Raw genomic sequence first — 13,448 nt, 5'->3', positions numbered from 1 at the left:
GGCATAAGAGAGATAGCATGTAACCTTAGAGCTTATAGACCATGTTATCCGTGTCTAGTGACAGTCGTCAACCTAATTATGTTATCAATTTTACCTAGGCATGCGCCACCGCAGGCCACCCTCGTTGCTGATGACAGTTTCAACTCAATGAGGGTGAAACCCTCTGACAAAGGCCGCCGGCGAGAGACTCAAGGTCAAGCTGTTGTTGGAGAAACATGTCAACCACGCAACGTTTCAACACAATTTTATGATATATTCCATGAAAATATTAGGTTGGGAGTCATTTCGTGAATTCTTGGGAGTATTCCGCTAATTATTATAATGGGTCAAATTCTAGTAGATACAATATTTTTCATTTATTCGCACTCGATTTGCAACGTATCTCTGATCTACGCTGACGGAACATCTGTACACACATTTTATCGTGTTGGATTCTGACCTATTCACGGGCACGCGCATTTCGCTCAACCCATCCAAAGATCAATATGTCAATATAAAGAAGTACCAGACGACTCATCAATCATGATTGTTAATCTAATCTATCAGTGGACATACTATCTATTATTTTTATATTGGCTTTAATCGTAATGATCCTCAAGGCCAGAATCTTGGGGGAAAAAAATTGAGACCGCATTTGTAAAAGTCACCTGTCATGTTAGGTCCCTTGAATACTTTCCTCGAAATCATCCTCGCAGTTCCTGCAATCCCACAGTCACTTCAAATCAAATGAAATAAGCTGAAATCATAGTACATTCAATCATTACTCGTTTGAAGAATATGCCTTTTGTATGAACGTTCTCCAACTCCAGCATTTTTACAGCCGCGTAATTTCGGTGTTCAAATTAATTCTGATTTAACTTCAAGTTCTGACGTAAATTTATCGCATTTATTTGTTAATCATTCATTACGGGTAAAATCAGAAAAGCTGTATGTATACAATATCAATACCTTAAACATATCACACATCAGAACGTTTGGGTTTGTTTGAATTTTTTGTTTTTGTTCAATGTTATCTTTTTATTTCAATGCATACAAACATCGATATTTTGATCATCCAAAAAATATAAAAGCTCTCGCTTATCCACACTCTCTGTATTCCCCTTCTCCCTGAAAAAAAACTTGAATGTACATGCCTAATCGTAATTGAATTCAAAATACAGGTGCACTATAGTTTCATTCAAACTTCCGTACAAACATAGTTCTGCCAAAGTTTGTTGTCTCATTTAGGTATGAAGTGTTGACAAAATTTGAACATATGAGAGATGTCCAAAAATTCCAAAGATACTTCACCTTCAAGCCCTTCAAGCTAGGCAATGATTTTAATGTAATAATTTTAGGGCTGAAGTTTAGACACAAGTATAATACCTTATTTCCGTGGAAACAAACAAAAAGAACTAATGATCTTACAATAAATTTGTAAAGTTAATGAAAAACTAAAAATAGTACAGATCTGCCTTAAATGCAATTTTTGAGAGTACACTTGTGAGAAGTAATGGAAACAAGAAAACATAAAGCTTGACTTTAACAGTCGTTTCCTAACAAAAGGAATGATACATATTTCGCTGTTTCGATTTCTTGATACAAGTGTACTATCAATCAACATCCTACAAAATATATTTACGTAAGTTACCATTATTACGATTAACATTTCAATTATTGTTTGAGATTATTAGATCTTTTACAGTTATAGTTAAAGTAAGCGCAATTAAATAGTTATAAAATTTGTATGTAAAACCCCAATTTGATATACACATACAGGGATTAACATGAACTTTGGGATCTTGTAAAAAAAACTGCTATTCAACTGCAAGTCAAGATGTCAGCTAACAGCAAGAATAGATCTACTCTTTTATATTTTATACCAGTAAGGTTAACCTTAGACACAACTTTCTTCGGCTGCAGTTTCCGATTTTCTGTGATATTGCGTGGTAGAGTCTGTAGGCCTGGCAAACTGCATAAACAGTTGTTCCAACGTAGACGTAGATACAGTGAAATCTTCGACACATTGGTGTACCGATTGGATATCGTTCATTGTCCCAAACATCTTCACCCAAGTCGCTTGGGGGTCAGTCACATGGTAGAATAAGTATCCCTAAAATAATTAAGGCAATATATATTATTTGGAGTTATTTTTTATTGAAATGTTCAACAGAAACTGAATAACTAGTTTGACTTACAGGGTGCTCATCTATTAATCGACAGATGAAATTCGTTTCTATTTTTTTCTTAATTCTCGTGCAATTGTGTTCGGTTCGTCGCGGATCCAGTTTGATTGTGATATTGAAGCCTGCTACAAAACGTTCTTTCAACTCCTGACTAGCTCCGACACATACTAGTTGACCTTTCGCCATTATCACTAAACGATTACACAGAACTTCGCATTCCGCCATACTAAAAATGAATGATTTTGGTTCAGAGACGATTTTTTTATTACACGAATTTACTTTCCAATAAAATCATAAATGACAAAGCCCTGAAATAGCCCATTTCTTTGTAAAAAGTGTTTCTTGATTGGACATTCAAATACGTATCTAAAATCATGAAAATTGTTTCATTATGTATACCTGTGGGACGTAAGTATGATGGCTTGGCCAGATGCTTGGCAATTTTGAAGAACAGTCCATACTAATCTTTTGGCGGCTGGATCGACACCAGTCGTTGGCTCATCCAACAAAACCAGTTCAGGATTTGCAATTAGTGCAATTGCAATATTTAAGCGCCGTTTATTTCCACCACTATAATCCCCACTTGGTTTTGTTGCATGTTTGGTCAATTCTAGACATTAGAATGTGTGAATTAGCCTCAATGTACTGACTTAACTAAAATCGTTGCAGAAAAATTTCACTCATCTCATTTTACTATTTTAAAAGGTGCAAACCATTTTAATAATTTAACAATAGTATTCCTACAAGTTCGAAATCAATTGAGATAATTATACTTACGCAGCTTGTTAATCCACGAGTAAACCTCTGACGCCACCTCATGTTTTGGGATGCCTCTCAGACGGGCAAAAAGGGTCAACTGTTCCACTGCATTAAGACATGGAATCAAGGCATCAGTTTGAGGACAATAGCCCATTCCAGCCAAATACTAAAAAAGTAAAATTTCATAAATAATCGAATAATAAGTGTTACTGCCCTCTATTTTGTGCACTGTCAAGTTACATTATCTGTAACTCTTTACTGATACCAATTTTCATACAAGATTCAAGGAAATACGCAAAATTAACACATACGTAACACCAAATTCTACTGACAATAATTTTCAATTCTTATTATTTATTATGCTTTACGATTCTGAAGTTGTATGAGTAGTAGATTTTAAAAAAATATGAAGAGACATGCTATTCTTTACCTTGGTTCGATCAGAATTACTGCTGTAGCGACCACGGTAAAGAATACCACTATTCGGGATTTCTTCACCAACTAACATTCGGAAAGTAGAACTTTTCCCAGCACCATTCACACCTAACAATCCGAAACACTCGTTCCTCAATACTTTGAAACTAACTTCTTTGACAGCTTCCACTTTTCCGTAATGTTTGCTCAGTCCAGATGCCAGAAAGACATTCTTGATCTCAGAATTAAATTCAGATGACCCTGAGAAAAAATTATAATGAACCAGTATCTAATTGGATCGAAATATATTTTATTTCCCATGTCGAATTAACACATGTACCTTTGATGTGTTACTTTAAAATGAGTACGAGTACTGACACATCATTTATTCTAGTAAACAATTGAACACTACTCATACTAATCAATACCTCTGTTAATGTTATTAATTTCTTGGCATACGATTCTTTTTTCTTCTTCGACTTTCCTGTCTATTGTTTCATCAGAATAACGCTTTGAGTGGTGGTTCGTTACTTGGAATTTTGATCGCAATTTCGCAAACGTCTGCTGCTCTAGTAAATAAAGGATGCCCACCAGAATAATCGGGGTGAATAATAAATACACAATATACTCTTTGATTCCGCCTTGTTCACTAAAATCACCCAAAAATGGTAACGGATTTTCGCAATATCCATCAGAACACTTCAGTGCTGAAATCAGAAATCTGTTTAATATTTTTCCATGGAAAACAGTTAGGAACAAGGTCCCAAATAATTTGTTGAAAATTATCCCATACCACAACAGTAGTCATTAGTATCACAAGCAATGGCAGTTGAAAGTTTAGGCATTGCTCGGCACCTTGCATTTTTGAATGCTATTTCTTCCCACTTCATACATCCAAAAACAAAACTGATGACAGGTGCCAAAGAAAACGTTCTGCGCTGAATTACATTTGCCCATTTAACATTATCCATGTACGATAACACTTCATGTAGTGGAACAATGATAAATACTGTAAAGCATAATGAGGAAATATGTTATAATTAAAAAAGAATTCTTTAATGATTATATGAATTCCGAAAGAAAAGTTATAGACCCTCAAATGGTCACAAGTTTTGATTTGCATAACACAAGCAATTTAAGTATAAACTCACCCATTAATAATGGTATTCCACTCAAAATTGAATACACAACATGGAATCGTTTCTTCATGAAACTATGTATGTAAGCCAAGAGTAAAGCATTGACACCAAAAAGCAGAAATAACAGAAGTAAAACCCCTCCTGAAAACATGTGTTTTACGTTATGGATGGAAATTATGAAATGAATAGAAATTATAGTAAGCCTAACTCACCACATTCTGAGAAAAATACAGCTGACAAGTGATCGAAAAAATCCCTACAGACAATACCAAAAACGGCGAATAATGACACTAATATATAAAATCCATAATCAACCAGAAACATTGTTCCCCAGTATGTAAAAGGCGAAACACCAGCCATCTGCTGTAACTGTTTAAATTTTGTGCTATTCTCAAGTAGCGGATGTATGACGAACAAAGCAACAACGTGAACAAATATTGCCATGAATAAAATGTTTCTCATTAGCATTTCAACTTTATTCTCCATTCTCTTCTGTGCATCTTGCACTAACGATCGAGGCAATTGGCCGATACTTGCATCGATTGAATATTGATCGCCCGCCACTATCTTCAACAGTAAATTTGACATGGTATTCAAGACTATTGGAGCACTTAATGTCGCTCCGCCAGAATATAAACCATTTACTGACACACTTGAGTTAAATTCAGCTGAGACAATCATTCGAGTTTTATAGTATGTCATATCTTTTAGAGCTTTGGATAGTAACCCTGCGAAGAAAAACCATTTAATAAATTAACAGAGACGAAATCATACAAGTTCTGTATGGCATTGTCTACTTAATATACTTATATCTAAATAATTGGTTCTATACACATGCATACATAGGTTTGAAAATTCAGGTCGAGCATATTTTAAAGTTGAAAAAACTTGTTCTTCAAACGATTTTCTTCACAATGATTAATTTAAAAACTTCATTTAAAAGATACTTAAGCTTGGTTTGGCGTACGCACCTAAAAGTTTCTGTATATTACGTGCTTCAATTTATTTGTATTATTTTACTTATTTTAGTCATGAAAAATGTAAATTATCTAAGAATACATTATATACCTTTGCTCAGAGAGACTCCAGCTTCAGTAACATCGATTTTAGCACCTTGGTTTTCAATTATCTTCTTATACATATTCCCTAAAGTTTCATCTCCGGAGTGTATCATCACTTCTGGACTTTTATATGTTCGAAGATCGATCCGTAAATTTTGTTTTTTCCCATAATCAGCTGGGTTGAAAACAAGCGGTAATAATATCGCTATCAGAGTTCCACACACCTGCAAGATCATTATGGTCATGTTATTTGTTTTCATTAGCAGGGTAAAATTAGTAAGAACACAATTTAAACAGGTTTGTTGTTATTTATAAAAAAAGACTATACTATGATCATCCGAACACAGATGTAGAATAAAAAAATAAAACTTACGAGTGCTAGACTCACACCCTTGTTAGCTTTGAAATAGGTCATTTTCTTTGCTAACAATGCGTAAATCATTTGCCAAGTAAGGTCCCAACCTGTCAAATATTCGTACCCTCTTAAATCTGGTGCTACTTTCCCATCAACATTATCTTCCGACTTATTTGCTATTTCTTCATTATCGGCAGCCCTTTATTATATAGAATATTTAATATAATATTACCAATATGAGACATACAGCGTATAATAATTATAATATACCTTAAGAAAACTTGTTCCAAAGTTATTATTGACACACTGAGACCAGTAATTCCCAACTTTGCTTTTTGATTTTCCATACTGTCCAAAATTTCCGGTAAAGAGCTGGTAAATGGAAGGTTTATAACAATTCTGCCGTGCTGAGTCACATTTATCGATGCATCGCTACCAACCAGCTCTCGAATTTTGTCTATGTCGTAATTTGATGTTGTTGACAGCGTTATTTCATGATGATTGTGCCCTAAATTGTCATCAAGTTATGATAATGATCAATGACCTATATTACTTTTATAAAATTATCACATATTTTCGTGAAGTTGCCAATATAGTCACCATAGCATTTTTTAAGGTACATCGGTGAACCATAACACTTCAGTTTTCCTGAATCCATGATTGCAATTCGATCACCCAGAACATCAGCTTCCTCCATACTGTGTGTCGTAATTATAATCGTTTTTTGATCACGGTATTTCTAAGTGAAAACAATTATTATAGCGCAATTATTTTCACCAGTAGTTATCAATATGAACATCATTTAATAATTAGTTGATTTGATACTAACAGTGTTTTAGCGAAATCAAACTTTAGTGAGAATAAAACAAGCAAATAGGTATATGGCAAATTGATTTCAATGAAAATGATTTTTCAATTATTACCAATATAGTGTCCCATGTCCCTCTCTGTGTTTCTGGATCCATACCCGATGTTGGTTCATCTAAGAATATAGTCTAGGAAGGAAAGTTTCACTAAGTCAACTGCATTTGTTTACTATTTTCACAACCTTGCTGTGGACGGTAGATATAAATTACAAATATCAGTGATGATGAACGAATTCACAACTCACAGAAGCATTGCCAATAAGTGCCATAGCTAGGCATAGTCGTCTTTTCTGACCACCGGAGAGTTCGTCTGGCATAACATCTCGTTTCTCTTCCATATCCATCTTTTTCAATAATTCGTCGATTTCTGCCATCAACTCTTTTCTGGTTCGGTCCTTTTGCTTCAGCTGTAATGAATTCATTTAATTAATCAGTGACTAACCGTAATATCAAGATTCACAGAAGCAAATCGCTGCCAAGTGTCCATAGGCCGGCAAAAGTCTTTTATCCGGCCCAACTTCTACCCGAAGTGAGGGTGTCATATCTCCAGAATGAGTACATGTTTTTAAACTCACAGGCCCAAGAGATCTTCCCCATCTGACCTTGTTCTACAAATCTTATTGAAATCTGTACTTCAATTTTGAAGATATTGACATCCAAATTTGATTAAAATGAAAAATCTTCTCCGTACCAGGATTTAGGACGTCAATAAGTGACACTGACTCAATAAGCACAGATGACTCGAGTTTCAACCTGATGCCATGAAGTGCAATTTGGTTGCCAGCCATGTGTGAAAGTCTAATGACGAAATAAGAAGATCCGAAGACAACGGCTTTCGTCTTTTCAATGTTAAATGTAAGTTTGTTGAAAGAAGTCCAGCCTATTATTTAACCAGCATTTGCACTCATTCTCAGATGGCAGGTCGTCGGATCCTCAAGACTTTCAAGACAAGCACTACGTAGTTTCTGCGTTCCAGGTACGCTACCTGGTAAAACTCCACTTTCCGGACTAGCGGACTAACATTTATTACCCATTGAACAATCCTCAAGCAGCTGGGGCGTGAGGTATCTGCTGAATCTCGTATCATCTGGTAAAACACTGACAACGAGTAAGCGAGCGCACGAACACAAAAACCAGCTACACTAGGCATCCGACCCCGAGCGAGCTTTGCGAGCGAGGGTTTTAAAGCTAGTTGATTATTAGAATCAATAAAAATGTCAGTGAAAAATAGATGTATGACTCACCAAACCAACTATTCGGAGCTGTTCGACTACAGTTAAATCTGGGAACATGGTATTTTCTTGAAGACATACGCCCAAATCACTTCTGATCCCATCAATATCCGCAGTTATATCTTTGCCATTAATTTCCACACTTCCCGATGAGGGTGATGTCAAACCTTCAGGTGCACAAACGTTATCAAGTTATATATTAAACGGTGCTATTATTCCTCCAATAACTGTATTAAATATGTAATCGAATCGTTTTAAAAATAGTACACAAAAAATTACCAGTCAAGACTGCAAATGTTGTACTTTTTCCAGCACCATTATGACCCAGCAAAGCAGTGATCTGCCCCTTGTAAAATTCCAAACTGAGTCCTCGAACTGCTTTGATTGTCTAAACACATTGAAAGTTTTATACAATTAATTCAATTCAATACAATCTGTGACAGCATTCAACTGTTTCTAAGCGGTTCGATTACAACCAAATTCAATATATTTCAGATTCGATCAAATAAGTTCATTGTCAGCCAGAAAATCAGTTGATCATAAACATATATTTGATTACTGTATTTCTAAAAATAGTTCGTATTTTGAAAATTTTCAAATTGTACTGTGTCTTACATTTCGTTTGATAATTCCACGTATAAATCGTTTCACCAACTGTGTCAGTTTTACCCCAGGATACAAGCTATTATCAGCAACATGTTCATATATTTCTGGTTCTAGAACTGGATTAAGCATACGTGTACTTTCAGAAGAGCTGCACACCTTGTTCTTCTTAAAATACTGTTGAAAAAAATACAGTATAACTTACGAAAGTCAAATAAATTCTAACACAACGAACTTGTACAGGTTTTGTAATGTATTTTAACAAATTTGTGATGATTATATTTCAATATTATTTCCATCTCACACTTTGAGATCATTGAGTATAAATTGTATAGCCAATAGTAGTATAATCATTCACATATTCCAATCAATCAGATTCACTTACAGAAGACGATACAAACCTTGATGAAGAATAACGGAGTCTCATTGATACCATATTTGCTCGGTAGTACAGCATCCAGATATACAGCGAGGATGAAATGGAAAACTATTCCCATAAAGTTCGATAACATTATGAAGCCAAGACTACCCCAATAATTCAATGCTGGATGCGTTGTCTCAAGAATGTTACTCCATTGTGCTCCAACACCTTTTAATGTCGACAACAGTGTAAAAAACGTAGCACTTATCAGAAGCACTTTTTTATTGTGATTTTTATGAATAAAATTCGTCTTACTCACGTTGATTTTCACGCCTATTAAGCTCATCAAATATCCTCATAGTAGCCGTAGTTGGGCAAAGAAATCCAATCCATGGTAAAAAAGTAGATTTATCATAGTTTTCAAACTGGGTTGCAGTTATGTTTATAATTAGAGACACCGTTGTTGCCACTAGTTGTGCAAGCCATGCTGAAATTTCGAAAGGAAATAGATCAGAAAAAACAAATTAGAACAAACTGTAAATCTTAATCTCTGTTGTGGTAAAATTTATAAAGATACGGAGAAATGTGCAGCAAGTTAGCATGCTTTTAATATACTTACTTTTTGAGAAGTACGTAGCCAGGTGGAGACAGAAGGCATAAATTGCAGTAAGGTTGATGAAAAGTGCTAGCCAAATTATGCAGCAGTCAGTGTGATAGTAAAACGGTTTTTGGTCAGATCGAAAATTCAATTTCACAATTGTGGTAATTGAAGAAACAATGATGATGCTAAAAACCATGCCACATGCTATCCAGCTTAGAAAATTTTGATATGATTTTATTCCATTTATTTTCAGTAGAGTCTGAAAAATCATAAAACATGTTCGATTTTAAACACCGCTTCAAGACGAAGTGGTTATCATATCATCAACTTCTGAAAACGAGGACAAATTTTAGTGCCTGAAATGTCGAGATGAAGACGACACCAAGCAGGGGGACCTCGTGCCACCAGCCCCAAGAAAAGGCGAAAGCAGGAGGGCAGAGAAGGAAGAAGTGAGTCTTCTTTCCGCCATTACTCTCCAACTCCCAAATAATTCCAACGATGTTAAACACTCTTGCCTAATATTTTTGATATTACTTTGGCCAATACTTCTCAATCAAAGTGCTGTTTTGTTGATGTTGTAATAACCAAGTGCAATTCAATTTAATTATTTATTTTAGAACGACTGTAGATATAGTGATATATTTACATTTACACCAGTGGATTTTTCTGCACTGATATATGTTGGTATCAGGTAGATTGTTGCAAGGAAAATAAGTCCACCAATTGTACAAATCACATTCTGTATTTGAAGTTCATTGGCATTAACTTTATCATATGGTGGAAATGGCATTTTTTGGAGTGAAACCTGTAACAAATATGTAAGAAAAATTTATAATCTTTATGGTGATATACATATGATAAGCATTAGTTGTTGCAATTTCTTCAGTCTTCAAATTCTGTCTTTGTTGCTCCCTTGCCTCACCGACTTTTATAAAAATTGACACAAGGCTAACCACTTATTAGATAATGATAAACTAAAATCTTACTCCTCACTATATTTAATATCAAGACCGAAGATGTGTGAAGATGTGATGTGAACAATATTACATATCGATACAAAATCATCACATCAAAATAGTAAATATAATTGAATAACCATACCATTGGTTTAATTGCACCATCGCGAGCTTTACTTTCAATAAATGCATTGTCCAAACAAATCTGGAAACCAACGACGGGAATCTCGTCAAGTAAGTGATCCGATGCTGTACTTATGCCTTCGATATCAACATCAAGTAATTTATCTGGAATTTTCTGTGATGATCGAATAGTGTAGATCAGTTTTTTTGGATCAGAGAAGTCATCCATATCATCAAAATCAATTGCAAGGACTTTAACTAATGAATCCGTTGCTTGCTGTGTCTCATAATGGTGCAGCATGACTTCTTCCGAATTGAAGCCAGAGAGTTCTGTAAAATTATAAAAAGTTGTTAGAAAAAGGTCTCAGATGAAATTATTGTTGTGCCCAGTTTCTTGAAATCTGGGCGATGTTGAAAATTGATAGTAGATGTCATTCTACCACTTTTTTTTTTTTACTTTAGCTCTTAAATACTCTTTCGGTTTAGTTCTAGTTTTTCAGTCATGATGTTTGCAACTTCTTCTTACAAATTCCCTTCATTGAGTTCAGCTCCTTTTATTAGAAAGTGTTTTCTTCTTTTTTTTCATTCATTCATCTCTAATCTGTGTTTTATTTCTTTCAATTTGGTGTTATTTCTTGGTTGTGTTCTCCATTTTCTGAGTTCTGGATTTTCAGTTCCATTTCTGCTCTCCAGTAGCCTTCTGTGCTCTCATTACTCTCCTTACTCTTTTCTGGACCTCTTAATCCTTGTTCAATATTATTTGTTTCTTCTTTCCATTTTTCTTCTCTGTTTATAATTCTTTCTTTAGCGTGTTAATTTCCTTTCCCATGCAATCTTTTAATGCGTCTCCGAGCTTATTTACTTCTGCTGTCGTTTTTGTTTCCAGTTCTCAGAAAATTTCTTCATCTAGCGTTTTTCCTCTAACATCCTCTACATTGAACTCTTCTTCAATCACATTACTGTTACCAAGTCATCATCTTCGCTTGATGTATCGCAATTGCTTTGAACTTTGCGTGTACCTAAGTTATTCATAATGACTTTGAGGCTGACTCGCGCGATCCGTGTTCTACTGCTATCTCCACGTTGTACTGATTGTGAGTCACCTCTTTGAACCTTGTCCTCTATCGTATTCTTTCCTTGTTTTCCAAAGATGCTGCTACTGACCAGAGATCTTTCGTTTCTTGGGCATTTCTTTGTTCCTGACATCTCGTCTTGATTTTCTATGAGCTTTTATTTCTGGGGTTATTACTTTCCTTCACTTTTTTTATACCTTATCGTCACTTCCCCTGTTGCTGCTCACTGTCTTCTTTGCTTTGTGGCAAGTCTTTCTTTGTTTGCACATTTCTTTCTCCAGAATCTTACCTGTTTTTACTGATTATTTCTTACAGATGTCTGTGTTCATCTGCCATTTTTTTTTCTCGCATTCTACCGCTTGAATTTTTATATTAAATGACACCAGGGTCCTTACTAATGCTACATAACAAGGTATATAGCAAGCAAATGTCCCGAGATAGTATGAGTTATAAAAGTCAGGAAAATTCATGATTTGAAATTCCAACAGATAATAATATGAATATGTAGAGTAACATTCTGATTGCAAATATATTTTTTCATACATCGTATGGAAGAACAAATACTTACGACTTGGTAATATGCCCATACATTCTGTCACATTTCTCATGAGATTTTTCGTCAGCTCAGTTTGTGGTTTGTAATACAGACGGACACGAGATCGTGAGGTATCCCGTACCACCTCACTACTTGTTCGCATTTCATAGTATGTGCTGTTACGAACATGTATAGGTTCGACATCTAAGTTAGATCTGACTGCAAGGATTGTCGCAACAATGCATGCCGGTAATAAAATCTCAATAAGAGTGCCAATTAAGTGCCGTTTGCGAACTTTGATATTTTTGTATATGAGAAATCCCGAATGTTTCAGTCTTGTGCAAAAATTGTTTAGCAATGAAATACCCATTTTTCTTTCTTCTGAACTTGACAATTTCAATAACTTTTTCAAGCCTTTTATTGAAATCTAGTACCTTATATCTCTGAAACAGATTTAAGTATTTTATAACTACGTTATGTTGTAGAATTTTTTCAACAAAATACTCATAAAATTGCGTCAAGCTGGCAGGGTACCAAAATAAAAAATTAATTCCCACATACATTCACATGAATGATGATATTCTGGTTCGTAAGAAAGTTGTTTTCTTTAATTTCAATTTTTCAATGATTTGAAGACTGAAAAGAGGTCATCGTTACACTCAGGCATCTGCGAAGCGTCGTATAACGGTCCGAATCACAGGGCATATTGGTTTTTAAGTATCCATCAGTCTAAAGGGAAGAAATTTCGCAAAATTATTGCGATAATTGTTAATGCACACTTATAGTTAGTTCCCCACAATCCGATGGCTTAGTAAAACCAGTTTGTTTCCAATACACGCCCACGATAAAATAATTTACACGTAGCTACCAGCAACAAGGATCGGACACCCGTGTCCGCATTGCATGTTTATTCACAGTCGAATGGACTCGCGCTTCTATGCTGTGTAATTCAAAAGGAAAGTCTCCGGGTACTCCCCGTTTAACGTCAATCCGGAAGAAAAAAGATAAAGCTGCGTTGAAACCGCAGCCCCCCATGGACGTCAATTGCTTCTGACTAACTGCGATTGAAGATTGTGTGGATCTTTATCGTGCACCATATAAATAGCAATGACGGATGCAGACAGATGCAGAACACTGGTGTAGCATAACGTACACCCTGATCACCCTGATACTGTGTCAACGTGTGCATATGTAAGCAGTGTTCC

The 13,448-nt window shown here is 35.3% G+C and overlaps 1 protein-coding gene across 3 annotated transcripts; it reads right to left on the bottom strand.

Annotated features, from left to right (window-relative positions):
* Positions 1-94: 94 nt before the first annotated feature.
* Positions 95-13,388, bottom strand: LOC124184528 (retinal-specific phospholipid-transporting ATPase ABCA4-like). 3 transcript variants are annotated; one of them, XR_006871212.1, is made up of 27 exons: positions 12,805-13,388; positions 12,277-12,686; positions 10,658-10,965; positions 10,203-10,361; positions 9,575-9,815; positions 9,275-9,442; positions 8,996-9,183; positions 8,607-8,771; positions 8,271-8,379; positions 8,004-8,158; positions 7,005-7,166; positions 6,817-6,888; positions 6,494-6,632; positions 6,164-6,401; positions 5,912-6,092; positions 5,546-5,762; positions 4,690-5,205; positions 4,490-4,618; positions 4,132-4,347; positions 3,767-4,045; positions 3,355-3,599; positions 2,943-3,090; positions 2,565-2,775; positions 2,178-2,391; positions 1,876-2,092; positions 648-736; positions 95-199 (listed from the first exon to the last, which is right to left on the bottom strand). XR_006871212.1 is itself a non-coding variant. In XM_046574339.1 (26 exons), exons 2-25 carry the CDS (start codon positions 12,611-12,613, stop codon positions 1,877-1,879), a joined length of 5,013 nt encoding a protein of 1,670 aa, XP_046430295.1. In that variant the 5' UTR covers positions 12,614-12,686; positions 12,805-13,388; the 3' UTR covers positions 865-1,107; position 1,876. The 3 variants fall into 3 exon arrangements, 2 of the variants coding, with proteins under 2 accessions (XP_046430295.1, XP_046430285.1); XM_046574339.1 differs by lacking the exons at positions 95-199; positions 648-736 and adding an exon at positions 865-1,107; XM_046574329.1 differs by lacking the exons at positions 95-199; positions 648-736 and having other exon boundaries at positions 865-2,092; positions 12,805-12,972; positions 13,112-13,387.
* Between the last annotated feature and the right edge of the window lie 60 nt (positions 13,389-13,448).

This window comes from Neodiprion fabricii, chromosome 1 (genome assembly GCF_021155785.1).
Source record: "Neodiprion fabricii isolate iyNeoFabr1 chromosome 1, iyNeoFabr1.1, whole genome shotgun sequence".
Lineage (NCBI taxonomy): Eukaryota > Metazoa > Arthropoda > Insecta > Hymenoptera > Diprionidae > Neodiprion > Neodiprion fabricii.
The sequence above is the reverse complement of the archived record's forward strand: the minus strand, read 5'-3'. Positions and strand labels throughout refer to the sequence as shown.

Bases quoted from the DNA above. Each gene is read 5' to 3' on its own strand.
- LOC124184528 (XM_046574339.1), bottom strand. From the start codon at position 12,613: ATGGGTATTTCATTGCTAAACAATTTTTGCACAAGACTGAAACATTCG. The intron at 7,167-8,003 runs GTGAGTCATACA...AATTCATTACAG, and splicing joins AGCTCCGAATAGTTGGTTTG to CTGAAGCAAAAGGACCGAAC. The intron at 5,763-5,911 runs GTAAGTTTTATT...ATGATCTTGCAG, and splicing joins AGGGTGTGAGTCTAGCACTC to GTGTGTGGAACTCTGATAGC.